Below are 27,538 nucleotides of genomic sequence, written 5' to 3'. Positions count from 1 at the left end.
GAAAATACTCCAAGCCAACCCAGCTCCCTCCCTTTGACCACTGTTGCCTCTCCTGACTGTATCTTTTTTATTCACTGCCGTGCAAAACTGACTTCTTCAGCACATCATTCACTGAGAGGCCCCGTGCTCACATCTTTCAGAAGTTTCTCCATGTTTTCCTGCAGCTCATAGAAGTAGACCGTGGTGATGAGGCCTTCCTGGGACTTGGCTAAACAGTCTCGTGCCAGCTCAATGACTTGGTGGTGGATGAAACTGAGAGCCCCATCAGCCAAGGGCAATACACTGTCTGGCTCATAGCTCTTGATGAAGTCTTTCAGCTTCTCTTCCATCTGTGCCGTGGCCTGTGAGGGTAAGAAATTGGAACTCTTGTGTCAGGAAAAAGAGGAGTCTAGTAAATAACCCAGAATAGGCATTGCTCCTTTCTCAAAGCTAGGAAACGCATAAGGGAATCCTGATTCCCAGGCCCTCAACTACAACCCAGTTCACAGCGCACTCTGTGCTCTCCCTGTAAAAAAACAAAAATCTATGAATTCTGGGTCATGAGAGCCCTTCCTTTTTATCACCTTCCTCCAAAAGAATCACTTGCTATATCACAGCTGCACCACAGTAGGACACGACATCTAACAAGGCACATCCAATCTCAGGGGCTCTCTTTCTTTCTCAGTCTTATAAGGCATAAGGTATTTCTCTTCTCCATCATATCTATTTATATAAATAACAATTACACACCCTAGTCAGGTATCATTATACCTGTTTGCTTCCATTTCTGTGCCCAGTTCTTATTCTCTCTCTCCATTACCCTTTCTCAGTGTGTTTGTTTGGAATGTGGGCTATTGCAATAATCATGAGAGAAGGAGACAAAGTAAAGCAATGAGATACTGCTCTGGGCAGGAGTATTCAAGTTTTAAAATGTAAATTAAGGGCTGATCCACACTTTTCCTAGACACGATCCACGGTGTAAAACTCCTGCTCAAGGTGCCCACTCTTTAAAGCTCAGTTGGAGCAAAAGGCAATTCGCAGAAAAACCAAATGGACATTTGCTCCAATTGAGCACTAAAGAGTGGGTTTTTGCAAAGAAAGCTCCAGGACAAAACACACACATACACACACACACACTTGGACTCAGAGCTTTTAAGCATGGAGCTGTGTCCAGAAAGAGTGGGACAAAAAAAAAGCCCTAAATTTACACACTAAGTGTCAATACAGGTAGATTGCCTGTCTTTTGTCAATGGAAAGTGGCTAAATGAAACAGATCCCTTTGCCTCTAGCAGCCATTTTCCAGGATTATGGGCAAAATGGTCCCTGTAGGATGTTATTTGATGGAAATGAAATCTTTAGATTCTGCCTCCGACTATAATCCTTACCTTGGGGAATCGTTCCTTGTACACATGATTCATCATTACTATCTCATTGTCATAGGAGGATGGGGACCGGCCCGGGCTGCAAAGGAATAAAAATGCATCAGCTCCTGGTATCTTCTATTTTCCTGTACTCCCCATCGTCCTGAATTCTATTTGGGCATTTCTCACTTTTCTTTATTACTACTTAATCTTTATATTTTCATTGCTAATGGTGTGAAATATACTGTATGGAAGAAGTGGGGAGAAGGTAGATTGGGATCTATGGTAAATCTCTGGGTACTTTGCAGGAGACTTGGAAAGGTTTTCTTACACACACAAAAGACTTCCCTCTCACTTTCTGAATAAGGCTGTTGAAATAAAGAAAACATGGTGGTATCAGAATGGATTTTTGTGTGAAAAGACTGTGAGGTCAGTTGCACTACTAAAAACAAACTCATGGGCTGAGTGTGTGCTCAGAGGCATCACACTCTCCATTTCTAACTGTCTCGTGCACTTGGCTTCCAGCAGTTCCAGTAAAATAGAAAACAGATTCCGAGACCCCAGCCCCTGTGTATAGGAAAGATCAGTGTGGTGTTCAGTATTACCCATATTGCTTCCTATACAGTCAAACCTTGGATCCCAAACACCCCCATTTTGGAACGTTTCGGCTCCCAAATGCCAAAAAACCGGAAGTAAATGCTCCAGTTTTCAAACATTTTTGGGAAGCTGAACGTTTGACACGGCTTCCACTTGAGTGCAGGAAGCTCCTGCAACCAGCCTTGGTAGTCAAACATTTCGGAAGCCAAACGGGCTTCCGGAACAGATTACGTTCTCCAACTGAGGTTTGACTGTATTATCCTATTGCTTTCATTAACCAAAGGCAACACTTTCAGAATGGCACACAAACCTGCTTTGCAAGATATACAGGGAACCATTAGCAGGAGCTATTTAATCACAGTTCTCTTCAATTAATTGCTTCCCAGCAGGCAGGACAGTAGAAGAGCCTTTTGTATTCAACCTGTTTAACCTTTCCTCCTGGCCTGGATCATACCAATGTGAGAAAGTAAAAGTGCAATCCTCTAATGTCTACTCTTAGAAGTTCAACAGGGCTTACTCTTAGGTAAATATATATAGGATTGCAGCCTAATGACAGAATTCAAATAACTAATCCCATCAGTCTCTATCACATTTGAAATGCAACAAAAGTTATATTTGCTGAGTTGCTAAGCTGTTTTGTGCTTATTTTCTTAGATGTTTAATGTATCATTATACCTTGATACGTTGGTAGTCAAACGGCTTGGCTCCTGGACAAATTGGCTCCTGAATGCCACAAATCCGGAAGTAAGTGTTCCGGTTTGCAAACATTTTTCAGAAGCTGAACGTCCGACGTGGCTTCCTGCGACTTCCAATTGAGTGCAAGAAGCTCCTGCAGCCTTGGTTTTCGAACCATCAGAAGCTGTGCCTTGGTTTTCAAACCATTTCAGGAGTCAAACGGACTCCCGGAACAGATTAAATCCAAGAACCAAGGTACGACTGTGTTTCTTTTTGTCTACGTAAACCTCATTCATTCTTTAAGATTACTGGAGGCCTTTCAGTTGTTGCTGGACTATGACTCCCATCACCTCTGATCACTTGGCATCCTGGCTGGAGCTGATGTCCAGCAGTATCGGGAGAACCAGAGATTCCCCACAGATCATTGCGCAGATCATTGCACTAAAATGCTTCTTAGCAAATACACTACATTGTATTTGGGGTTGGGTTTTTTTTGGGGGGGGGGAGCTTAGGATCTACCCATGCCAGCCAGGGTTGACCCTGAATCAAACTGGAACACTGGCCTTTTATCCCAGTGTTTCCCAACCTTTTTTGGGCAAAGGCACACTTGTTTGATGAAAAAAATCTCGAGGCACACCACCATTACAGCCCCGTGACGTCAGCGCGCAGCATCACGCCGGGAGGGACGCACGAAAGTGTAAGTTTCAATTTTTTTCCCTCCCCCTTGCCGGGGAACCTCCAAGCTTTGGGGGTGGGGGGGGAGGAGGCAGCAAAGCGAGGCAGGAAGGATAGCGCGGCTTGGCTGGGTGAGCTTTGGCAAGGGCAGGGAATGAGAGCCGCGAGGCGGGCGCTGCGGACGGAGGCACTGCCCGCCGAGCTCGCAGGCAGCCAGGCAGGCAGACGGCGAGAGCCCCGCGCTGGGCGGCCTCTCCTCGTCGTCGCCACCCCGCCTCTCGCCGCCCGACTCGCCCGCCTCCCTCCAGGCAACATCTCGCGGCACACCAGGCAACATCTCGCGGCACACTAGTGTGCCGCGGAACAGTGGTTGAAAAACACTGTTTTATCCCATTCTATAGACCTTCAATAATTCCATTGCAAGTCTCTCATTTGCTTATATTCCTACAAAAGTATCTGAGTGAAGGATGAATGCGCAATGGACATACAAGGGACCCAAGGGAGTTGCTCTGCAGGGTGACGGCTGCTCCATCCTTACCTGAGGCTCCGGGACCGGGGCCGCACCGCGGGGGACCTCCGCCCCCCGTCATCATCAGTAATGCTCTCACTGCTGCCGAAATGCTTGGAAAGGAAATGCAGCTCATCCATAGTGGGCTGATAAGGCAGCTGGTGAAGGCGCTCTTGGGAGGAGCAGGACGACTGCAAGGAAGAAACAGAATTGGCCCTAAGTTGATGCCAAGTGTCAGCTCTTTGCAAATGTCTTCCCAAATCTGCCACAGAAATGTATCTAGGTCTGGGAAATGGCCCAGCTCCTATACATGGGCTGCATACCCTTCTAAAACATGCAACAGTTTTACTGCAGGAACCAAAATATAATACAACTGCCAAGGCAACATGAGAATTGTTAATGCAGAATGGTTTTCGTATGTCAGCCGGGCATTAACCCACAGAATGTGACTGAGCGCAGGAAGCTGCTTAAACCATCTATGCCCATTTAGCTTGGCATAGACTACACCAGCCTTCTCTGTCCTGTTTGCCTCAGGCAGCACAGCAGAGGTGATATTGGGGTGTGCAGTTGTAGTCCAAAACATAACGGAGGGCACCAAGTTGGCAGGAGGTTGCTCTATGGTTTCAAGCACGCATATTTTCTAAGTCCTACCTGGAAATGCCAGGAATGGGTTTTGTGACCTTTCGTATGGAAAAAAAAGCATTCTACCACTGACCTACAGCCCTTCAGGTTGACATGAAGCTAAGAATTCCAGATGTTATTACAGTGAACCACAGATACACACACAAGGATGTTAAAGATTGCACTGAGTTTTGCGACAACATTTGCAATGGGTACGCAGTCTGCTTCCTCAACCTGTGCTGAGTACAGTGGTGCCTCGCAAGACGAAAAGAATCCGTTCTGTGATTCTCTTCGTCTAGCGGTTTTTTCGTCTTGCGAAGCAAGCCCATTGACGGATTAGCGCTATTAGCGGCTTTTAGCGGCTTATCTGCTGATCGGATCAGCTGATAAGTGGCTTAGCGGCTTAGAAAAAAGGGGGGGAGGAAAAAAACCCAGCAGGAACTCGCAAGACATTGTCGTCTTGCGAAGCAAGCCCATAGGAAATTCGTTTTGCGAAGCACCTCCAAAAAGGAAAACTCTTTTGTCTAGCGAGTTTTTCGTCTTGCGAGTTTTTCGTCTTGCGGGGCGCCACTGTACTCACATTATGTAGACGCCTCTTCTCCTAAGGGTGCCCCAAGGCAACCCAGACTGACAGCACTGACTCCCCTCCCCTATCTCTTGTCTGTATGCTAGGGTTGCCATATCTTGAAGAGAGAGGGGGAGAAAAGACAGCCAGAGCTGCTGCCAGCCCAAGCCAGGGAAAGCGGCGCAAGGGTGGGCAGGGCCGCTGCACCAATGTGCCTCTCTCCCTGGTTCAGGCTGACAGTGGCCGCGGCGTGCAGAGCCACCCGTGCCCACGCCAAACTGCACCCCAATTTCAAAAAACCCAAACCCCAGACATTTCCTTTAGAATGTAAAAATCCCCCCCCCCCTGTTTACCCTGCAAAAGAGGACATGTCTGGGATTTCCTGGACATAAGGCAACCCTACAGTGGACATGCAGGGCTCTCTTGGGTGGGGGTGGGGGGGGGTCAACAGCTGCAAACTAGGAGTCAGTTGGCCCACACGTAGTTTTAGCAATTTTTATCACCGTATTTATGATTTAGACTTGCATGGCTGGCCTGTCCTCAAACACCCCAGCAGAGTCTTTGGGCCACTGTCCAATAAACAGCTCCCATAACCAGTCAAATCTTGCCTCCCTCCCAGATCTTCTTTCCTCCCAGATCTTCTTAATGGCAGGAAGGTCTTACCGATACGGTGGAGCTGGGAGTGTTGGTTCCATATCCAGATGATGGCAAGGAAGCCAAGGACCAGCGCCGGCCATCTGCCCTGAAATGATCAAAATGAACAGGAACTTTAAGATAGTCCATAGTTTAAAGATTCAGGCAGAACCAGTTCTGATGGGGGGGGGGAGAAAAAACCCATATTGTCACAAAGTCCATGTTTCAACCACTTGTGCTTTCTTTACTGGTATCTCCAGTAAACCAGCTGGCTGGAAGTAATTGCCTGTTCAGACTTTCAGGACACAAGAAGAAGAAGAAGAAGAGTTTGGATTTGATATCCCGCTTTATCACTACCTGAAGGAGTCTCAAAGCAGTTAACATTCTCCTTTCCCTTCCTCCCCCACAGCAAACACTCTGTGAGGTGAGTGGGGCTGAGAGACTTCAAAGAAGTGTGACCAGCCCAGGGTCACCCAGCAGCTGCATGTGGAGGAGCGGGGAAGCGAACCCGGTTCACCAGATTACGAGTCTATCACTCTTAACCACTACACCACACTGGCTCTCGCACAAAGGTGCGTACAAAGCATATGAGTTTGAATGCTACACTATGCCTCTCATATCGAACTCTATCTTGACATATATGTCAAACCATTTAGGTACAGCCTAGAAAACCTCTCTCTATTACTGTAGACACAGATCCATTTGTGGGCTTTAATGAGGCTTCATAGAATTACCAGAAACTTTGCTAAGGGTAACTGACAATGCAGTGAATGGAGGATGGGGCTGGGAGCTCTATGGGCTTGAACACTATGATTCCTATCAACAGAATCCCTTATTCTTTGTCCCCCAGTATATGGTGTCCAAAAACATTCTGCAGGGATTGGCAACGTGGTGCCCTTCTGACATTTTGGCTCCAGCTCCTATCAGCTCCAGCCAGCATGGTCAAAAGTCAGGGATGATGGGAGTTGTAGTCCAACAACATCTGGAGGGCAACACATTGCCTACCCCTCCAGTATGTTGCTTCTGAATGCAGAGGTTCTATTTACCTCTCATGACTAATAGGTGCTGAAGGCAACAATTCATTTGATGTTTTAAAGAGAAGTACTTTGGGTAAGGACTTCAGCCGAGAGGCCCAGACTCAGTCCATCACTAGTAGCTGGATCATCTAAGGCTTTATATCACAGGTCAGCAAACTTTTTCAGTAGGGGGCTGGTCCACTCAGACCTTATGGGGGGCCGGACCCACCCTCTCCAGAAAGCACCCCCTCCCCTGAAAGGCCCCCCCTCCCGCCACTTCCTCCCGCTCAGCTCTTGACCATCGCTTTGGTCCATCACTTTAGATTGGCTTTATATCACAGGTCAGCAAACTTTTTCAGTAGGGGGCTGGTCCACTCAGACCTTATGGGGGGCCGGACCCACCCTCTCCAGAAAGCACCCCCTCCCCTGAAAGGCCCCCCCTCCCGCCACTTCCTCCCGCTCAGCTCTTGACCATCGCTTTGGTCCATCACTTCAGATTGGCTGCAGGAGCTTCCTGTGGCCAATCCGAAGTCGCGCCAGCATCGCTGCCCACCCAGAGGCATCCGCAGCTTCGGATTGGCTGCAGGAGCTTCTTACGACCAATCCGAAGCCGCGCCAGCATCACAGAAGTCAGTCCCCGCGTGGCAAGGACCAACGGGCAGCAGGGTCCGCAAGGTTCGCAGGCCGGATTAACGAGCCCGGTGGGCCACATTTGGCCCCTGGGCCTTAGTTTGCCGACCCCTGATCTAGATTCTAGAGGATCCTTGGCCAGTCCCACTGCCCCCACTGCCCCAAACGCAGACTCTTTTAGGGGTTTATGCAGGGGATACCACTGGCAGCAGCTCTCACCTGCCTGTATCATTGACAGGTGCAGTGAGGACCTCCACAGCAGTGAGGGCTCCTGCCAACAGAACCTGGCTGCATTTGAGTGGAGGGAAATCTCTGCCACTTCTTAACTTCCTCCAGCACAGCAGATTGGGGGTTAAGCTTGTTCTGTTATTTTGCCCAACCTGAGCCTACTGTCAATCAATGTTATTGTCAAATTCTGTTATCCTCAGGGAGAAAAATGTCTCCTTTCCCATATTGTTGATGCTTTTATGCCCCTCTGCCCTTGCTCCCTGTCTTTTTACATTAAAAAGCTCCAAGTGATTTGGATTTTTCTCATGGGGAATGTGCTCTTGAAGCATTTTCACATGTTAAGACGTGTGCAGGGGCAAGCCCTCTGCCCCCTCCAAAACCTGCATAAGCTCAATTCAGGTGCAATGTAGGTTCACAGGTGTACAGTTTGAGCCTGGACCAGGAAAAAAGAGACTTGATTGTGTGAACTAGCTGCTATATCAATGAAAGCTATAAACACACTGACAAGTGGTGTTTGGCTGTTGCAATTAATCTTCTGGATCCAATGACAATTGATTAGCCTGGCCTTGAATAATTAATCAAACTTTCGTGTTTGTTAAGTAATCTGGCCAGGCAGTAGTGTAATTTAGGGCTCATACACAATTCTGCTCGTTCCACACCTAGAAAGCATGGATCTGAGCAGTTTCCCCCTTGCCCCACATCTTTCCCAGGGAAAACCTGCTCTTTAGTGCTAAATCAGAGCAAACACCAATTCAGAGAAAACCTGAATTGCCATTTGCTCTGATGGAGCTATAAAGAATAGTTTCCCCCGGGGCAAAGCTGCAGGACAAGAGAAAGTTCGGATAACCATCACCAGTGGTTAGGGATGATGGGAGTTGTAGTTCAACCGCGCCTGGAGAGATGCTGTCACACAGCTTAACCTGCCTGGCAAGGTTACTGAGAGGATAAAATGCAGTGATGATCTTCCCAGAGAAGTGCCCTTGGCGTTTTCCCCTGCAATTCTCAGAAGACTCAACAGAACTTTGCTTTTGGAGAAGGTTCAAGTCTCTTTGGATTCATGACTATTTTGGTGTTTAACTTTGTTTCTTTGCTAAACTATTTTGTAGAGTTCATGTTTCCAGTTATTATTACCTTAGACCATCTCATTCAACTAAGCAGTTGCGCTAGTGGGAGCCAGTGCAACAAGTTCTGCTATCTCTTCTTTCCTCCCCTCCCCTGCATGGCCCCATCAGTTTGGGGACAGGGATTGAGAGAAATTTAAGTTTGATTTAAATACTCCCATCTTTGCTTCCGTATAATTAAAAATAATCATGCCCAACACAGCTCCCCTTTCCGCCTCTTTCTTTGATGAGGTTTTTAAAAATACCTCTCTTGTTAATAAAGCCAGGTCCACAGAATGCCTTATACAGTGGTGCCCCGCAAGACGAATGCCTCAAAAGACGGAAAACCCGCTAGACGAAAGGGTTTTCCGTTTTTGAGCTGCTTTGCAAGACGATTTTCCCTATGGGCTTGCTTTGCAAGACGAAAACGTCTTGCGAGTGTTCCGATTTTCCCCCCTTCCCCCCTTTTTCTAAGCCGCTAAGCCGCTAATAGCCTTTTAGCCGCTAATCTGCTAAGCCTTTAATAGCCGCTAAACCACTAATAGCGCTAAGCCGCTAATATGGTTGCTTTGCAAGACGAAAAAACCCGCTAGACGAAGAGACTCGCGGAACGGATTAATTTCGTCTTGCGAGGCACCACTGTATCAAGTTGATGAAGGTAGAAAAAGTGATTCAGTAGTTATGTGTGATGGTGGCATAGCTTTCAGGGGTGTAAACTGGATTACTGAAAGTGGAGTACCTGGGTGAAATAGTGAATGCCACAAACCCTTTAAGGAATCGCAACCCCAAACCACAACAGCAGTTCAGGCGCAAGGGTTGATTCTAATTAGAGTCCTTGCATTAGAATTCTCCTCCCAGTTCTATTTTCCCTTCAGAGGTTCAGAAAGAAAGGAAAGCACAAGAGAAAAAGTGCTTGTCAACATAGGGCAGATTCACACCATGCATTTAAAGCACATTCAACACACCTTTGAAACACATGGCTTTGCCCAAGGAATCCTAGGGACTGTTGGGTGCAGGGAATTGTAGCTCTGTGAAGGCGAAACTACAGTTCCCATGATTCTTTGGGGGAAGTCACAAGTTCTAAATGTGTGTTGAATGTGCTTTATATGTGTGCTGTGGACCTATGCTGCATCTCAGACTTTTTAATGCATGCTAGACGGTCAACTTTCTCCTCCCCCAGCCCCAGGAGGGGTCCACCTACAGATGTTCTATTTGTTTGCCCTGACCCAAGCTAGCTAGAAAACTTCAGTGTTGGGTCTGCGTCTTCGTCTGGGCATGACAACAGCTAGTCTTGACCTTGTTGACTCTCTGGTTGTTATCTGTTAGATTATGGCATCTTGTTGGAAAGGTACCTTACCTTCGACCCCAGCTACCGTGTGACTCTGTTTTGGACTGTCCCTTTCTGCATGCTGCCCTGATCCTTTGGCCAACAATTTCCAAAGCTTTCTGGCAAAGTTTTCCCCACCCCTCAGTCTTGCATCTGGAACAGCTTTGACAATTTACTGGCCCTCAACCCTGTGCTTTCTGCAAATAGCCAACATCCTCCTCCTTTTATTAGGCAGCCTCAGTGGGTTTGTTAGGGCTGCCATACATCCGGATTTTCCCGCACATTACTGGGATTTCGAAGGTGGAATTGATGTTGGGGTGAATTTCCGAAAGGTAGCATTTTGTCCTGGATCTTAGGCAAGTCAATTAAAAAAAACCCACACATACATTTTTTGGCGTTTTTGTAAAGAAAAGCTCAACAACTTTCGGATTTTCCTTAAAAAAACCCCACAACTCAACAATTTCAGTGGTTTCCTTAAAAAAAGCTCTTTCGGGGTGTCCTGGTTTGTTCCAATCTATACACTGTGCTTGATTTCTCTCTCATTCTCTCTCTCTCTCTCTGACACGAGTGACTTTGCAAGTTCCACGGAATAAGGTATTTTCTAATCTTACTCCTGTGATAAAACCGTACGTGTGTTTTAGTCCAGTGTGAAAATTCACAGAACAGAGATCTGTAAACAGCTCAGGGCGGATTTTACTCAGCACTTTGTTGATGGCAAGATGGAACTTCACAGTCTGTTCCCTTGCTTTTGGGGGTGGGGGTGGGAGGCAGAAGCTGCATGGGCATGACTATAAAAAGAGCAGAGAGCAGATGGGGAGTGGGGAGCAGCAGCGGTAGAGTCTTCAACCGCCTCAAATGTTCCTGTATGCCACATTCTGGCAGCATGGCCTGGTAGATCAAACACGAGAATGATAGCCAGGAACCTGCAGTTCTCCTCCGAAGCCTTTGAGAGGGATAGGGACTTCTTGGGATGGGCTGGTGGGGAACTGAGAGATTGGGCAGGGGCTGAAGCAAGAAAAAAGTATGAGGGAATGGATATGAGGTGGTTCTCCTTGTGGACAGAGCAACTGGTTTCTACCCCAAGTGGGCTTCCTTTCACTCAGTAGTCTATAGGAACTTTGCCCAGGAGACTGCTTCTGCAACCAGATGTGGGAAAATGGTGGGACTTCATCAAATAAGAACTGCAAGTGGAGAGGCAGGTCTCCCATGAGGCAAATATCTAGGGGGGCTTGCTGTACTATCAGTAGCTATAAGCGGCATGGCAAGACTTATTTTTGTGTGTGTTTACTCCTCTACCCCCAAATTCACAACCCTTCATTTTGCCCATTGCAAAATATGCTGGTAAACCTTAGTTCTTGACTATTTTCTGCTGTTGTTTTTTAAGGTGTGGTTATATGTGTAGGTAAAAAAGTAATGGAAAAGGACCCCTGGACAGTTAAGTCCAGTCAAAGGCGACTATGGAGTTGCAGCGCTCATCTCGCTTTCAGGCTGAGGGACCTGGCGTTTGTCCGCATACAGTTTTCCAGGTCATGTGTCCAGCGGGACTAAACTGCTTCTGGTACAACGGGACATTGTAACGGAAACCAAAGCACATGGAAATGCTGTTTATCTTCCCGCTGCAGCGGTACCTATTATCTACTTGCGCTGGTGTGCTTTCGAACTGCTAGGTTGGCAGGAGGTGGGACAGAGCAACAGGAGCTCACCCCGTCGCAGGGATTCGAACTGTTGACCTTCTGATCAGCAAGCCCAAGAGGCTCAGTAGTTTACACCACAGTGCCACCTGCATCCCTGGTTATATCTATATCTATAACTATATCTATAACTATCTGTGCTCATGCCAACCTTAAGTAAATGTTAATGTAGGGTGTGTATATAATAACTGAGGGGAGTGGTCACCACAAGGATACACGCAACTAGTGCAGATGCAAAACACTGGTTTAGGACTCAGAGGCAGAAAATTTAAACGACATCTGTGGACACTGTTGCACCCAGGTGCATACGTAAAAAGTGGACTACTCATTGTACAACACCCCTGTATGGACACAGCAGTGGTCAGTGAAGGAGTCCGGGTTTGCAGTGGCGATTCCCAAAAGCCATTGGACACCAGAGCCCCAAAGAATGAGGGACTGCTCTTACCTGCGGGAGGAAGCGAAGGAAAAGTGGGCTGGTGTATTGGGGGAAAAGTTCCGAGGGCTGTCCAGCGGGCTGCTACCTGTGGACAGGGCAGGAAAAGAAGACACAAAAGGGAAATCAACACATTGCCTCGTGAGACTGCCAGAGGATCAAATCGAATTATTAACCCTGTCTCACTCAAGGAGCCAGCATATTCATATTCATATTCATATATTCAGAGCCTGCCATAATGAGAAAGGTTGCCATAGTGACTCCAGCAACAAGCCATGGGAGGTGATGCAGAGGAATATGAAAACAGAAGACAGAAAGAGGCCAAGAAATAGAATGCTGGATGGGTGAATAAACAAATAAGACAGGTGACAGGCAGACAATGGGGGATTAATGATCAATTGTCAAATGGCTGGGTAGACAGTCAGAGGAAAAGATTTGAAGTCAGACAGATGGACAGACAATGGCAGGGATAGTTAGTAAGATGGACAGACGAGAAGGTGCTGCTATATATGTGGCCAGAATAATAGACAGATGGCCTGGGATGCATGGAAAGATGAGAAAAGAAATCAGTGGGAAAATTACAGTTCGGATGCAAAGGCTGACTAGAAGATGGATGAACCCACAAAGACAACATTGGTTCTAAATCAAACTAATATGATTGCTTTGGAGTCAACATAATTCTTATTGCTAAACGTATGGCAAGGCTGACAGGATGGAAACTGGGTGAGGTGGACATGGACTTTAGACAAAATTTCTCTCAATATTTCTGTAGGCATCCTGGCATGTTATGACAAACAGGTATAACACAAGACTATGTCCATCTAATCCTATCCAGCTGTAGCAATGTGAAGGAACCCCACATTTTTTATAAAAAAGAGGGTAGATTAAAAAATGAAGGACTTACATTACTGTGTCCTCACAAGGAACCAAGGGCAACATATTAGTCCTGGGTATAAGCAATTACTACTCCAAGGTGTGCTTTGTCAAAGCCAGTCTAGCCGGCCTTGTTTGAAGGCCACTGCCTGAGCAGGGGCAGCAAGACAAGGGGCCATATTCTGTTTGTGACCCACCGTGTAGTGCTGGATAAGGCACACCCAGGGTGGAACTCCTGAAAGAAGGATGGGGCAGGTCAAGGGCTTAACTCACCAATATGACCTGGGAGTGGAGAGTGAGGCCGCGGCAGCGTCGGCGATGTACTTGTCAGGATCAGGCTCTTTCTGTTACTGGTTCGGCAACTGTACAAAGGGGAGGAAAGAAGGAGAGGGAAAGAAGACAGGCCTAGATCAGGGGGGGTGTGGATGAAAGATGCCAGACCAGGCTGCAGCTCATGTCACTATGTGGTTTGCCTTAAAAGACCGCAGTTAGAAAGCTTGGCCAATCAATTCTCTTTTCAGCTTGGTTGGCTACTCCAAAATGGTAGCAGGTTACCTTCTATAGTCCTTTCCCAAAGAAGAGCTGGCCAGGAAACCCCATTTCCCACTTAACCATTGGCCCACCTTGTGCCATGGAGCTCCCTTATTACTGGGTCAAACCGCTGGTCTTCCTGGTCCCGTACTGCCTGTTGAGACTGGCAGCATCTCTCCAATATCTCAAGCAGACTGAGATCCATTTAGCTGAAGTCGCTCAGGACAATGACCGAGGCATTCTGCATACAACTATTATCTCTAATAAATAACTGAGCTACAAATCCCTTATGAGAAGGTGTGAAAAGCAGGAGTATTGGTTCAGTGTGGGGCAACAGAACTCCACTACAAATGTGGGTGGGCTTATCTAGAGTGTGATCCAAAAGCAGAACTACCAAACTGAGCTCTTTTGCTACAAGACCTGCCTCCCAACTGAGGCCTTACTGTGCCTGCGTTCTCCGTCTTTCTCACACACATATACAAGCTTTCACTCAATATTGAAATTCAGAAATCCTGGATCCACTCTTGCTTGCTATGATCACATAATACTCAGCTCCCTTTTCCTCTGGAAGGTGACATAGAGGGCATTGGCGGTGTTAATTAACTGCTATTTGCATGGAACTACGGGTCATACTTAACAGAAGGGTGGAGCCAGATTTTTCCTAATCAACAATTAAGTAGCATTTCTAAGTGTGATTTACAGCCTTATGTGATGGCCTGGGATTCGGACTCAGAGGCTGAACCTGAGGGATCCCAGCCTGCACAGGATCCCCCGCCTCCAGAACCAGCTGCAGCCGGGGCTGGGGCTTGAGCCTGAAGGGTCCTCACCTGTGCTGGATCCTCAGGTGCAGGCACCAGCTGAGTCTGCTCTGGCTCCTGAGGGGATGGAGGACCCATTGCCTGCAGGTGCTCCACTCTCAGCCCCGTCAGGGGAAGCGGAGGTTGCCTCTGGGTCCGGTAACCCTCCAGCCTCTCCTGAGTTGCAGAGGCTCAGGGCAGAGAGGCGGAGGGAACTAAGTTCCTGCAGGTGGAGTGCTCACCTCCAGGCCAGGAGAGGCGAGTCACCTGTGGACCGGGGCCGCCCTATGCCTCGGGGCAGATAAAAGCCAGCCAGCCCCAGTCCCAAGTTGCGGGAGCAACGTTGTTGGTAGCCTGTTCCTGGCTGCACCCTGTCCTGCTCTTCTGCCAGAGTTCCTGACCCCACCCGACTCCCCACCTTGGACCCAGCTACAGCTTTGACGGACAGCCTCCATACCGCTCCCTCGACCTCGGACCTCGCCGCACGGATAACCCTCGGGACCAGCACACCTTACTTCTTTCTCCCCCAAGCCTTAACATTGTCACAAAGGGTTCATTGGCAGGTTATCCACACCTTTCCATGTTTATTGAGCCATAACTAGTCCTCAGATAAGTGAGCTGAACTCAGTGATGAGCTGAGGTAAGGCAAGTCATTCCACAACCCAAGCAGTTCAAGAAAAGAAACTCTGCCATAACGTTTGGGCATTATAAAGTAAATTGGAGTAGCCCCAACACCGTTCAGATGTGTGCCTTGACAAGGCTGTGTTGAAATGCCATGCAGCTCCCAGGTGCAGCTGGCTGGCTGTTAACCTTATTTTGCCAGCTAGTCTTCAGTGCTGTACAAACAGTATGGTATAGGTTACTAACTGCACAGGGCTGGATGCTTGCCCAGGTTTATATTGCTGTCGGTTTCTCAGGCTGCACAGTAGCTTATGGGCTGCCAACAATGGCTTGCGTGTTGTGCAGTGCCCCTTCTGTCCATTGCATGCTAAGGCTCAGGGTTGCAACTGAACAAGTTTGAATTAGCAATCATCTGAGCCAGAAGAAATGCACCTCCAAGGCTCTTATCTTCTCGAAACATTCATACGGAAAGCCCAACATGCACAACTGAAAGACAGCCAAGTGTCCCAACCCTCCATCACAAAAGCTATAGAAAGTTCCCAAGGCGGGTTCTGGAGTGATGCAAAACTCACACATGGGCCTAGGATAAACAGCACTTCTAAACAAGAGATAATTTTGAGGGTGTGTCGTTCATTGTGTGCCAACAGGATACTAAAGTACATACCACCATATACCCCCCAGAGTGATCCATCATCCTAACGCCTCTCTGACACTCAGTTCTCAAAGAGGAGACACAAACAAAAGAGTTGTGCGGCCTTTTAAAGACTAACACACTTATGTGGCACAAACATGTTAATTGAAGAAGGGATGAGCCTGTTCAGTGTATTCTGGAGGAGGAGAGCAAGGTCAGGGGAATTCACACCACACAGTGGCGTCGCAAGAGGAGTGGTGCGCCCCAGGTGCCATGTCTGGGGGGTGACAAGAAGGCACCCTGCCGTCCCCGGGCACGGCGGTGTGAGCAGCCATTGTGCTGCCACAGCCGCATGTGGAGGATCCTCCATTCGCAGCTGCAGCCGCGAGCAGAGGATCCTGCCACCGTCCGTACGCCGTTTGCAAACCGCTATGTACAATGCATGTGCAGTGTCGCACGCATGCACCATATGTAGAAACACTGCACATGCGCCCTATGTAGCAACGCCACACATATGCCATATGTAGCGACACCACGCATGTGTCGTATGTAGCGGCACAACGCATGTGCAGCCTGCAGTTTGCCCCTCCACGGGTGTCGGTTAGCCTTCGTTCACCCCTGACATTATATACCCCCATTCAGTGCTCCCCCCCCTAGAAAAATAGGTGCTCGTACTCACCATGATGTTGTTAGAGTAAGTGCCACACTTTTTAGCAACAACAAAAAGAGGTGCGGGTACTGCATACCTTTGAGCACCCCTGAAAAAAACACTAAAAAGTATAAAAACTCTGTCCTGCTGTCATTCTGGAGACCTATCCACCTCTCCTTTACTATCAAGCGTTCTGCTACTAGGGGAATAAGAATAACTAAAGGATGGCAAGCAAGGGCTTAGGCTACCTGAAATAGCAAGTGAGATGCAAATTTCTCAGGCCAGAATAGTTACCCTTCTTGTTTTTTTTTTTATAAGATATTTATTAAAGTTTCACAAATTATATAATCAAACACAACAATACAAACAAACACAAACAAGAAAAAACAAGTATAATTTCAAATCCTTGTTTTCTTAAAACTTACTTCACCGACCTCCTCATACCTCCCCTTTCTGCATTCCAATTTCAAATATTTAGTTCAGCAAATCCTCACCCTTAATTTTATCTAATTGTTAACCTTTCTTTTCTTTTAACTTAATCTTTACAGCTGTAATCCACTTAATTTCTAAAGCCGCATCATTTTAACACTCATTAATTTTACAATGTTTCTTAAGATAGTTCTTAAATTTCTTCCAATCTTCTTCCGCCGTCTCTTTTCCCTGGTCTCGGATTCTGCCAGTCATTTCTGCCAATCCCATATTGTCTATCACCTTCATCTGCCATTATTCCAAGGTGGGTAGCAGAATAGTTACCCTTCTTGTACTCCCACCCCATGAGTCCGGTAAGTCTGAGCAAGTAGGGACATTATCAGTGGGGGCAGTCAAACTGCACAATCCATCCCAATCACCCCAGTTTTGATATAAAAATAAGAACTAAAGCCAGAACGTTGCAAACCAATGTGTATGAAAGGATCCTGACACATTTTGAGACTCAGGTTTTCCACTAGGGAATAAATTTCATTTAAAAAGACCAATCTTTCATCCGAGCAAGCAAATGTAGCAGGACCCTTTCATAAATATTGGACCACATCTTTGTAGACACCCTCTACAAATCCCCCCCCCAAAAAAAAACTATTTGCAAAAATACAACACTTTTGCCAGTTGATGATGGTAAAAAGAAGTTAGAAGGAATGCATACAGTGGAGGATGGAATTGGTGAGCAAAAGAAAAAGGGAATTCAGCTAAATGATGGCAAGAGAATGGGTACAGTGCTTAACCCTCTTCTCTTTCAAGACTATGGGAAAGAGGTCCATAGAAATATCTTCTGACACTTACTAACATTCATATTTCTCTTACAACCATGAAACATAGAGACATCCCTTTTATTTACGAAGTGAGATTTGCGTGGCTAATCCCTCCCCCCCCACTGTAGAATAAATAAAGACAACGGACACAGAATTTAGGTTAATGGGCGTAAATGGCCACAACTTTATTGATTACAGGTAAGAAGGGTATTGGCTTTTAGGCATTGGCCCCTAACCGACTATCCGGTCTGACCGGGAAGGGTTAAACACCAACAGGGGGAGCCACCCGAGATGCGTATCCCTAGGCGCTCCCCGAGGGGTTACCGCTCGGGGGCGCGCTTTAGGCCCTAGCCTCCGTAGGTTTCGGACGAGGCGTCGCCCCTCGGAGTCCTTTAACGAACTACCCTTCAAGCATTGGGGGAGGTGATGGCGTTCCTCCCCCACCCAACCTCATTTGCATGACAATATACAACAATACCCCGGCCAATGCCTACCGCCACCCGAGCCGTAAGCCGGCTCGCCGCCAATACCCTCAGGCCTGTAACCAATCCCTAATGCCTTGAAAAATATCCGCCAACCAAATATCATTGCCAGCATCAGATAGATGCACGCCATCCCAGCGGTAAAGCATTTCCTTGTCAAATCGTATGCTTGGGTGTTGGATGACCCGTCCTCCCAACGCAGCCACCCTACGCGCTACCGCGCGCTCCACAAGCCTCCTTGCCTTGTTCACGGCAACAGGTTTCTCCGCGTCCCGCCAACATCGCCTTTCCAGCAAGGAAGACCAAATTATTGCAATGTTTCCATGAGAAGCCCTCAACAATTCTAGGTCATTGATAATGTTCCACATCAAGTTAACCCCTTTCCTATAAGGCAGATCGTTCTCGCCCAGCTGAATGTCTTGCCTTGCTTTCCACATCCCTGATTAACAGGTGCAGAGTTATGCAAATTAATCAAATATAAGCAATGTTGCTTAATTTTCATATGCTTATTACAATTAAAAAATTTATTCCACCCCTACCTTTCTAGGAGCAGAATGTGCATAACCCTGGCACAGAATTGCGTGTGTGTGCTTTGAAAAGGCATGGGGTGTTCACAACCCTGACCAGTTCACATGTGGCAACTATAAACTCACTTTGCACACTTCTGTGGCCACGCAACATTTCCACCTTACAACCCAGTGATTTTTCTTTTACATCTTGAATTACATACAGTTCTGTCTGATTTCCTCATCTGAGGCCCACCTACAACTCAAGCCAGGCCTGTCTCATTCATACACATCCTAGCATATGCTCCTCCATACCAGACCCAATCTGGTACAGTCACTGTCTTTAGGGCTGTGGCCTTTTCCAGGTGCCCCCTGACTGGGCTGAGAAGAAGAGCCTTGTCACTTCTGATTATTATTAAAAGGACCGAGTCACCATCAGGGCTATATAGATTTTGTCTTGACAGCCAGCCATGATTTCCACCAATCTCTCCGGCATGCTCAGAGGGCGTGGGGAAGAGGCAGAGATTCTCTTAGCTACTGTTGATTTTTAATCTTTTCCTTTCATTTTTGGAATGTGTTTGGAACACCTACTAACTTCCTTAGGGCCCTCGTATTTACGGGACCACCTCTCCTGGTATGCCCCGCAGAGGACCTTAAGGTCCACGAATAACCATAGTTTAGAGTTCCCGGGCCCTAAGGAAGTCAGACTACCCTCCACCAGGGCCAGGGCCTTTTCAGTGATGGCTCCGACCTGGTGGAATGCTCTGTCCCATGAGACTAGGGTCCTTCAGGATTTAACCTCCTTCTGTTGGGCCTGTAAGACAAAGCTATTCCACCTGGCCTTTAATTTGAATTCAGCCTGATCTTTTATTTCCCTTTTCTTCCCTCCCCCTCCCCTTTTATGAAGATTACCCGCTCTGAGACCCCACAGCTAATTCTCCCCTTGCATCCTCGCCGGCCCAAGTAGGACTAATTCAGCCAGCTAGCCCTGGTGAATATCTAATGCTTATTAGATAGATTTTCTCCAAACTGATTCTTGAACTTTGAATTTTATTGTTATTCATGTTTTTATACTGTATTTTATGCTGCTTCTACAATTAAGTGTTTTGAATTTGTTGTTAGCCGGCCTGAGCCCAGTTTTCTGAACCAGGAAGGACAGGGTATAAATAAAAAATTATTCTAATTTATTATTTATTGTTATATTTTTTGTAAAGCACTCAGAGGTGTTTGGGTCTTTTGCTTTTCTTTTTCTTCACAATCAAGAGGTATATAAATTTTGTTTAAGTAGATCAAATCTGATCCATAAAAAGTCCTTTTAAAAAATGCATTTCCCCCCAACTTCTCTCCAGAAAGGCTTCTCATATGCAGTTTCATTTCCTGCCTGCCTTAAGAAACCCTCCTTTGACCCCAGCCACACACCTCACTTTATTGAGCCGTTTTTGGAGTGTGTGCTTCTTTTAAAAAAAATAATAATAATCCCTGACCACCTTTCTCCTCCTCCCCCCTCCCTCCCCTTTTAATATCTTGTTTTTTAAATCTCTGTGGTGTGGTTGATGGCTTTTAGCTCCTGCATTTGATTGTGATTTCAGCTTTTCTGCTCCTGTGTTGCACTTGTGTGTATCTGTGTGTTGGCCTTATGTTTGTTCCTTGTACGCTTTTACGCTGGTTGGATTTTTAAGCTTGTTGTGGATTTTGAATGTACCATTGTATAATTGCTGTGTTTTATTTTTCTGTATCAGGCCTAGATAGTTTATTTTAGGGGGGCACCATATAAATGGCAAAGGATAAATAATTAAATATATAATATACACATAGCCCCCTCTCCCCGGGCAGAAAAGAGAGTAGGTCGCTGACATGACTCCTAACTGTGAGGCTCTATTTACGGCTGGGACACACATACATGAATCATTGTTTGAGTTCTGTCACTCCAATGACTCACAACTGTTTCCATTGAAACAAGGAGCATTGTGTGTGAGGCGATATGAAAGGCTCACCTTAGGTGTCTGATGCATGATGGCTCGTTCACAAAACGCACGTCACAATCAGGTAACAAGCCTAAACCGAGAAGCCCTAAGTGAGGCTGTGCAAAAGGGAAACAGGTCTCTAGGCTGGGCCCTCAAGACTCGGCTAGGACTCCTGATGCAGCAGAGAGCTCCCTGAGGACAACCTAGTACAACCAGGGCACAGGACTAAGCTGGCGATGGTTCCCTGTCCAGCTCACACTTGTGCGGTGACTCCTGAGCAGGGCATCTGTTTGTCTCGAGAGACAATGGAGTGCACCATCAGGGGTGAAGTCATAGAATCATAGAGTTGGAAGAGACCACAAGGGCCATCGAGTCCAACCCCCTGCCAAGCAGGAAACACCATCAGAGCACTCCTGACATCTGGTTGTCAAGCCTCTGCTTAAAGACCTCCAAAGTAGGAGACTCCACCACACTCCTTGGCAGCAAATTCCACTGTCGAACAGCTCTTACTGTCAGGAAGTTCTTCCTAATGTTTAGGTGGAATCTTCTTTCTTGTAGTTTGGATCCATTGCTCCGTGTCCGCTTCTCTGGAGCAGCAGAAAACAACCTTTCTCCTTCCTCTATGTGACATCCTTTTATATATTTGAACATGGCTATCATATCACCCCTTAACCTCCTCTTCTCCAGGCTAAACATGCCCAGCTCCCTTAGCTGTTCCTCATAAGGCATCACTTCCAGGCCTTTGGCCATTTTGGTTGCCCTCCTCTGGACACGTTCCAGTTAGTCAGTGTCCTTCTTGAACTGTGGTGCCCAGAACTGGACACAGTACTCCAGGTGAGGTCTGACCAGAGCAGAATACAGTGGCACTATTACTTCCCTTGATCTAGATGCTATACTCCTATTGATGCAGCCCAGAAGTGCATTGGCTTTTTTAGCTGCCGCGTCACACTGTTGGCTCATGTCAAGTTTGTGGTCAACCAAGACTCCTAGATCCTTTTCACTTGTACTGCTCTCAAGCCAGGTGTCACCCATCTTGTATTTGTGCCTCTCATTTTTTTTGCCCAAGTGCAATACTTTACATTTCTCCCTGTTAAAATTCATCTTGTTTGTTTTGGCCCAGTTCTCTAATCTGTCAAGGTCGTTTTGAAGTGTGTTCCTGTCCTCTGGGGTGTTAGCCACCCCTCCCAGTTTGGTGTCATCTGCAAATTTGATCAGGATGCCCTTGAGTCCATCATCCAAGTCGTTGATAAAGATGTTGAATAAGACCGGGCCCAAGACAGAACCCTGTGGCACCCCACTAGTCACTCTTCAAACTAGTCAAACCACTAGAGCAGGCTTCCTCAACCTCGGCCCTCCAGATGTTTTGAGACTACAGTTCCCATCATCCCTGACCACTGGTCCTGCTAGCTAGGGATCATGGGAGTTGTGGGCCAAAAACATCTGGAGGGCCGAGTTTGAGGGGGCCTGCACTAGAGAATCACAGCACCTGCTGTGGCTGCAGAGACTGGTAACTTGTAACTGCTTCCTCCTGCGTTGCTTTTGCAACAGCACTGAAGTAACCTCTCCGGGGTGCAAGCTTAGGCAGTGTGTACAGAGGTCCTGGGCTGCCCAGATGACAAGAATCCCCTTTCAGCCTCACTGATGTGATCCAAAGGAAAGCAAAGCAATATGTTTGGCACCAGCTTTGCTGTAGGAGCTGCTTGAAGAAGGCATACAGGGAGCCATTCAACCACCTTAGGGACTCCACTCTGGATTTCTGTAGGGTTTACTCCGAAGTCTTTCTTCTTCCAAAGATATCCCACAAGGCAGCAGAGGTACAGGCTCAGAGTTTTCCTTCTCCTAGATGAGCTAGCTCTTATGGCTCACTTGAAAGCCTTAATAGAGGGAAGCAGTTGGGCATCACTAGAAAAGGGATTTACCAACCAGGGGGCCATGACCAAGAGGACCCTGTGCTGCCTTCCAGCTCACCAAACCTCAGAAGGCCATGGAAATATTCACAACAAGACCCATTGGCACCTGGTTTAGCTGGCCAGTCGAAGATGTTCCCGGGATGTGGCCACTGTCACATGCTGACAGGTAGAAGCCACAGGTGAGAGCTGATTGTAGGGTGGGGACCAAAGATGGTCAAACAATCCAAAAGGAGGACAATGTGTCCCCCACCAGAGGTACTAACCCTCCCATAACACTCCATACACCCTCGCTCAATAGCAACAAAAATCACATCACTACCTTTTGCATTAATCCATCCAGAATCAGTATCATTCCTCAGGTGAAAGTTCACAATTGCCAACACAAATGAAAATCTCTATTACACTTCAAGCACACTGTTATGAGTTTTTTTTGGGGGGGGGGAGTTGGCTGTATGCGATATCCTTCTGATCCCTGGATTGAGCAAATATTAAGATAGGCTACCTTCCTGTGTTGAGGTGATAGCCTGGGGAATGGGTCATTAAAGGAAACAAATGAAAGAGGCTCTGTGTGAGACTACAAATGGGTGGGGCTGTTCCCCCAGTTTGCAGTTAGTTAAAAGGACAAAGCCAGGGTCCAGAGCTGAGTTGCAGGGATATGGACCAGAGGCAAAGCAGCAAGCAGAGAGAGACAGCCGTGCTGGATTCTGGATGCTGCGAACCCCTCCATTGTAGGCTCAGGTAGTAAAGGTAAAGGTACCTTTAACCGTTAGGTCCAGTCGCGGATGACTCTGGGGCTGCAGCGCTCATTTCACATTATTGGCCGAGGGGGCCGGCGTACAGCTTCCGGGTCATGTGGCCAGCATGACTAAGCCGCTTCTGGCGAACCAGAGCAGCGCACAGAAACACCGTTTACCATCCCACCAAAGGGGTACCTATTTATCTACTTGCTCTTTGACGTGCTTTTGAACTGCTAGGTTGGCAGGAGCTGGGACTGAGCAACGGGAGCTCACCCAGTTGCGGGGATTCGAACCGCTGACCTTCTGATCAGCAAGCCATAGGCTCTGTGGTTTAGACCACAGCGCCACCTGCGTCCCTATAGGCTCAGGTAGTACCTGTGTAAATAAACCATTTATCATAAAGACACCATAGTCTCTGCTGTGCCTCTTTCCAAACGGAAACATGAACACTGGGTAAACACCTGGACCATCTGGAATCTCACACCACTTGGGGTTGCATGAAGCAATACATTGAAAAGCATAAATAAATGCACCCCTTATTCTCCCTCATTGTGAATGCAACAGGGTGGTTAACAGGGAAGCTAGTCTTTATTATGTACTCCAGTTATGCTCCCTGAAATACATTCTCCTCTAATCTTCCTACATATCACAATAACAATCAAAGATTAATTTTCAGACACTTATAGGCAGTCCAAGAAGCACCAACATCACACCAAGAACTCAATTGCAGGAGTAAAAAAACAACCCTTCACTACGCCCCACATTTCCCCAAAGTTGGCAATAAAGGTACCAGGTATTAAATACCATTACAATATTATTAACATTTAAAAATAAATAAACAGCATTCCCCTCCCTTTGAATTTTTCTGTTTTTCCTCACCTCACATCTCTGAAGCTGGAAGCAATGCCTGAATGAATGAACAATCCTCATTTTTTGGCTGCAGAACCCAGGGGGAAAGTGGGTTCTCAATTCTGGGCATTCTAATAATAATAATATTTTTAATATTTCTACCCTGTCCATCTGGCTGGGTTTCCCCAGCCACTCTGGGCAGCTTCTCATCCCTGAAGCAGCCAACCTGGGGCTACTTTTACAAGCCTTACCTGTATTTAAAGGATCATATCTGCCTACATGAGCCTATGCAGGTTTTGAGCTTTTCATACCACACCCTGCTCTCTGGTCTCCTGTGGACCCGAAGTAGTTTGGCAGGGTCTTTTCTGCACCAATGCAATGGAACACAGGCAAACCACCCGTCCAGGCCTCTCTAAGCATGCTTTGATAACATTTGCATTTAAGAAGGCCTTTATGATTAGCTTTAATCTGGATGTACTGGCATTCAATTAAGTTTTACTTAGAGCAGGCCTATTGAAATTAATGGATCTAACTTAGTCATGTTCATTAATCTCAGTGCACCTACTTTGAGTAAAATGTTGAGCATGAATTTTAAGAAGGCCTTTCAGCTGTGCTTTTAAATGTGATTTACCTGTGATACTTTATTGGTTTTACTGATTTATGTGAGGTTTTTCTTGCTTTTGAATTTTGTAAGCTAGTCTCGTAAAATGTTACTCCAAAAAGCAGGGCATATGTAAACAAATAAACAGCAGAACACCTAAGATAGAAGTGCAACAGAGCTGACTCCTCCTCCTTTGGGGAAATTTTTCTCTTGCATATCCAGAATGGAAATTGTGAGGTTGGGTAATGCTCTGGGTTTGCGACTCAGTTGCCAAAGACCAAACTACAACAAAGGTGGTACTTGACGTCAGGTCTCCACGAACCTTGTCCAACGCCATCTCATGAACTGCACAAGAACGTTTCAGATGTGAAGGTTCATTTGCATGACAGCTTAGAACAAGAGTTACCACACAGAAAGGACCATAGATCTCCCATATTAACAATGATATATAAGACAGTGATGGGGGACCCTCCAGATGTCACTGACCTCCAACCCCATCAGCCTCAGCCTGCCTGGGTCTGGGGCATGGGAAGTTAAGAGTCCAGCAACTATCTGGAGGACCACAGGTCCCCACCCCTGAAATAAGCTTTTTAGCCAGGACTGGTGCGATGTTTGGGGTGAAAGATTTGATCTACGTCCCAGAGGACTGTGGCAAGGAAGTGGAAAGATCATACAAGTCTATTCCTAATCCTAAAAGTCTTGAAAGCCATGTTAGATACAACAGGGGCAGCCATGTTTCTTTCTTCTTGTGTCACCCCATGCGTGTACAAAGCGATTGCCGTTGGTGGGATCAGCTTGACATTAGAAGAGGCTGACAAGGAAAGAGAGCTAAGCCCAGCCGTTCCCTTCCTAGCCTCCCTGCAAGCTACATTCGAAACTCCCATTGCTCTAGGCGCATTTTGCGACCGGGAATTTCATTAGCGCTAGCGGTTTCTGAGCCCTGGGCGCACTCCTGCACCCAAGATTTCAGATTAAAACTGCAGAGTGGAAGGAAAGGAGGAGCCTTTTCTGCCTCCCCACTTCTAGCTACACTCTGAAGACCGGAGAAGAGACCCTCTTAAGAATATTAGTGGGGGTGGGCAGGGGAAGGATTAGACCATTTGAAAAATGAATATAATATTTTAGCTGCAGCTGATTCATTTTCAGCTTTGTATTCTTGTTATGAAAAAAACGTGCCTAGACATTCCGTTGTTGCGCCCATTACCTAGGTTTAAGGTGCCATTTAGCTCCTAGCTTTCACAGCTCAGTTTCTAACACTGCCTGCAAGCCATTGCTCCATAGTCTGGGCTGAGGGGAAAGGGCCTGGGGAAATGAAACACATGGTAGTTGAGGCTCAAAGGGCTCTTTTCTTCTCACCAAGCATCCCTTTCCATGTTAGAAGAGCAAACACGTTTCAATTCCACAGCGTACAGGAACGAGGCAGACATATGAACAACAAACATGGCTACCCCTGGTCATGTCTAGGCTCTTCCTTAGTATGCACTCTCAGCTGCTCCCCTTTTCTCTACCCAAGGCAGCAGCCGATCTTTTCCAAAACCACATCTAGTATTTGGAAAGCAGTGGGGTCCATTTTCTGGAAATGCTTTGCAAAGACAAATCCTTAAAAAACAATAATACATCCTGGGTGACCTTGAACCAGTCTCTATCTATCGATCTCTCAGCCTAACCCACATTTGCAGGGCTTTTTAAAGATAAAATGGGATTCTCCTTGTACATGCTGCCCAGAGCTCCCAGGATAAAATGTGAGAAAGAAATATCCATTTTAGCTAATCCACAAGTATGGGATATAAGCTTATTCCTGATAGTTTGAAAATACATCTTTCCTATAGGTGGAGCAATAGGGCAGAGGACCTGTCACCATCTGCCTACTGTGAAGCTCAACAGACTCCCTTCTTTCATAGGGAATATTGTCCGAGTCTCCCGGGGATTCTGAGTTCTGGGAGAGAGCCCACTGCAAACTTGCAACACATCAAGGCATCTTCTAGCACTGCAATTTGGCGCAAGTAATTATAGTAAGCCACCTGGCTTCTGGTCTGAAGTTCCTACACCACTGTTCAACCACACAGAATGACAGAGTGACAGCACACACTCTGCTCTCTACGTCCTATGTAAACAAGTAAACACACACACACACGTCTGTGATTACCCTGTATTTCTCTCCCCCCAACTCAGCTCTTTCACTGCAAACTCACTCTGCCAATTACTGATGTTCAAATGAACAGATGTAGACTGCACACATGCAGACACAAACAACACAAACTGAGCTAGTCTTGTAGAAGAACCCACATCTGATAAGCTGAGACAGCAGGGAGGACTTAGCTTAACTGCCACAACCCCACCTGACTGACGCTGGACCCGTCTTTAAGTCTCTCTGTTATACGCAGTTATAAAAGCATTGCCCTGCAGCTGAGCAGATCGCAAAGATAAATAACAGAGAAAACAGTGGTGTATATTGAGGCATTATGGGAATGGAGGGCAATGGCAGGGAGAATTTAAGCAAAGGATGGGGGTGTTACTGCTATACATTCCGTACTCAACTGCTATGATGGATGGGTAAAGGGGGTGGGGAATAAATGTAATCTAGATCACTTTTCACACAATCGCTCCTAGGGCTAGAATGCATTTAAAATTCCTAGCTGCCAGAAGTGGCAGCTAGGCATGCAGGCACTTGAAAAATTCACAGGCGTGAGCATCTTCAGGAAGAGGAACAGAATGCCAGAGCCCAGCCATAGATCTTTCCATTTATTCCCACTCATCCCCTTCCCACCTAACTTTCCTGTGGCAAATATATATAGACACCCACAACACCATCCTTCTGGAGTGCACTCAGACACGCAGATCTCTCGCCCTCTGCATCTTCCTTCCAGCCACTAAGGCTCAGCCCCCTCCTATCCATCTCCATTTGCTCGCTGCATCCGACAGACCCCATCCCCACCCACCCACCCACACCCCAGCCCCTCCATCTGCCCACCCAGCAGCCACAAGCTTGTCCAGGCTGAGTGACCCAGAAGAACCGAGGGGGGGGGGGATCCATGGAGCCAGAGGGAGACGGACAGCTAGAAAGACAGGCAGACCAACCATTTGTCATAGGCAGTGCTGCCAGT

The 27,538-nt window shown here is 46.9% G+C and overlaps 1 protein-coding gene across 5 annotated transcripts in view; it reads right to left on the bottom strand.

Annotated features, from left to right (window-relative positions):
* Positions 1–27,538, bottom strand: part of MAST1 (microtubule associated serine/threonine kinase 1) — a 98,481-nt gene that overhangs the window by 33,217 nt on the left and 37,726 nt on the right. For all 5 annotated transcript variants that reach the window (XM_082205375.1, XM_082205377.1, XM_082205374.1 and 2 more), the window contains 6 exons: positions 13,186–13,274; positions 12,052–12,127; positions 5,645–5,723; positions 3,826–3,986; positions 1,365–1,440; positions 132–341 (listed from right to left, as the gene is read on the bottom strand). In XM_082205375.1, the coding sequence (XP_082061501.1) occupies positions 132–341; positions 1,365–1,440; positions 3,826–3,986; positions 5,645–5,723; positions 12,052–12,127; positions 13,186–13,274 (691 nt within the window). The remainder of the gene's footprint in view (positions 1–131; positions 342–1,364; positions 1,441–3,825; positions 3,987–5,644; positions 5,724–12,051; positions 12,128–13,185; positions 13,275–27,538) is intronic.

Source organism: Podarcis vaucheri, assembly GCF_965113315.1.
Source record: "Podarcis vaucheri genome assembly, chromosome: 17".
NCBI classification, from domain to species: Eukaryota; Metazoa; Chordata; class Lepidosauria; order Squamata; family Lacertidae; genus Podarcis; species Podarcis vaucheri.
Note: the sequence above shows the minus strand (reverse complement) of the source record. Positions and strands in the feature narration are given on the sequence as shown.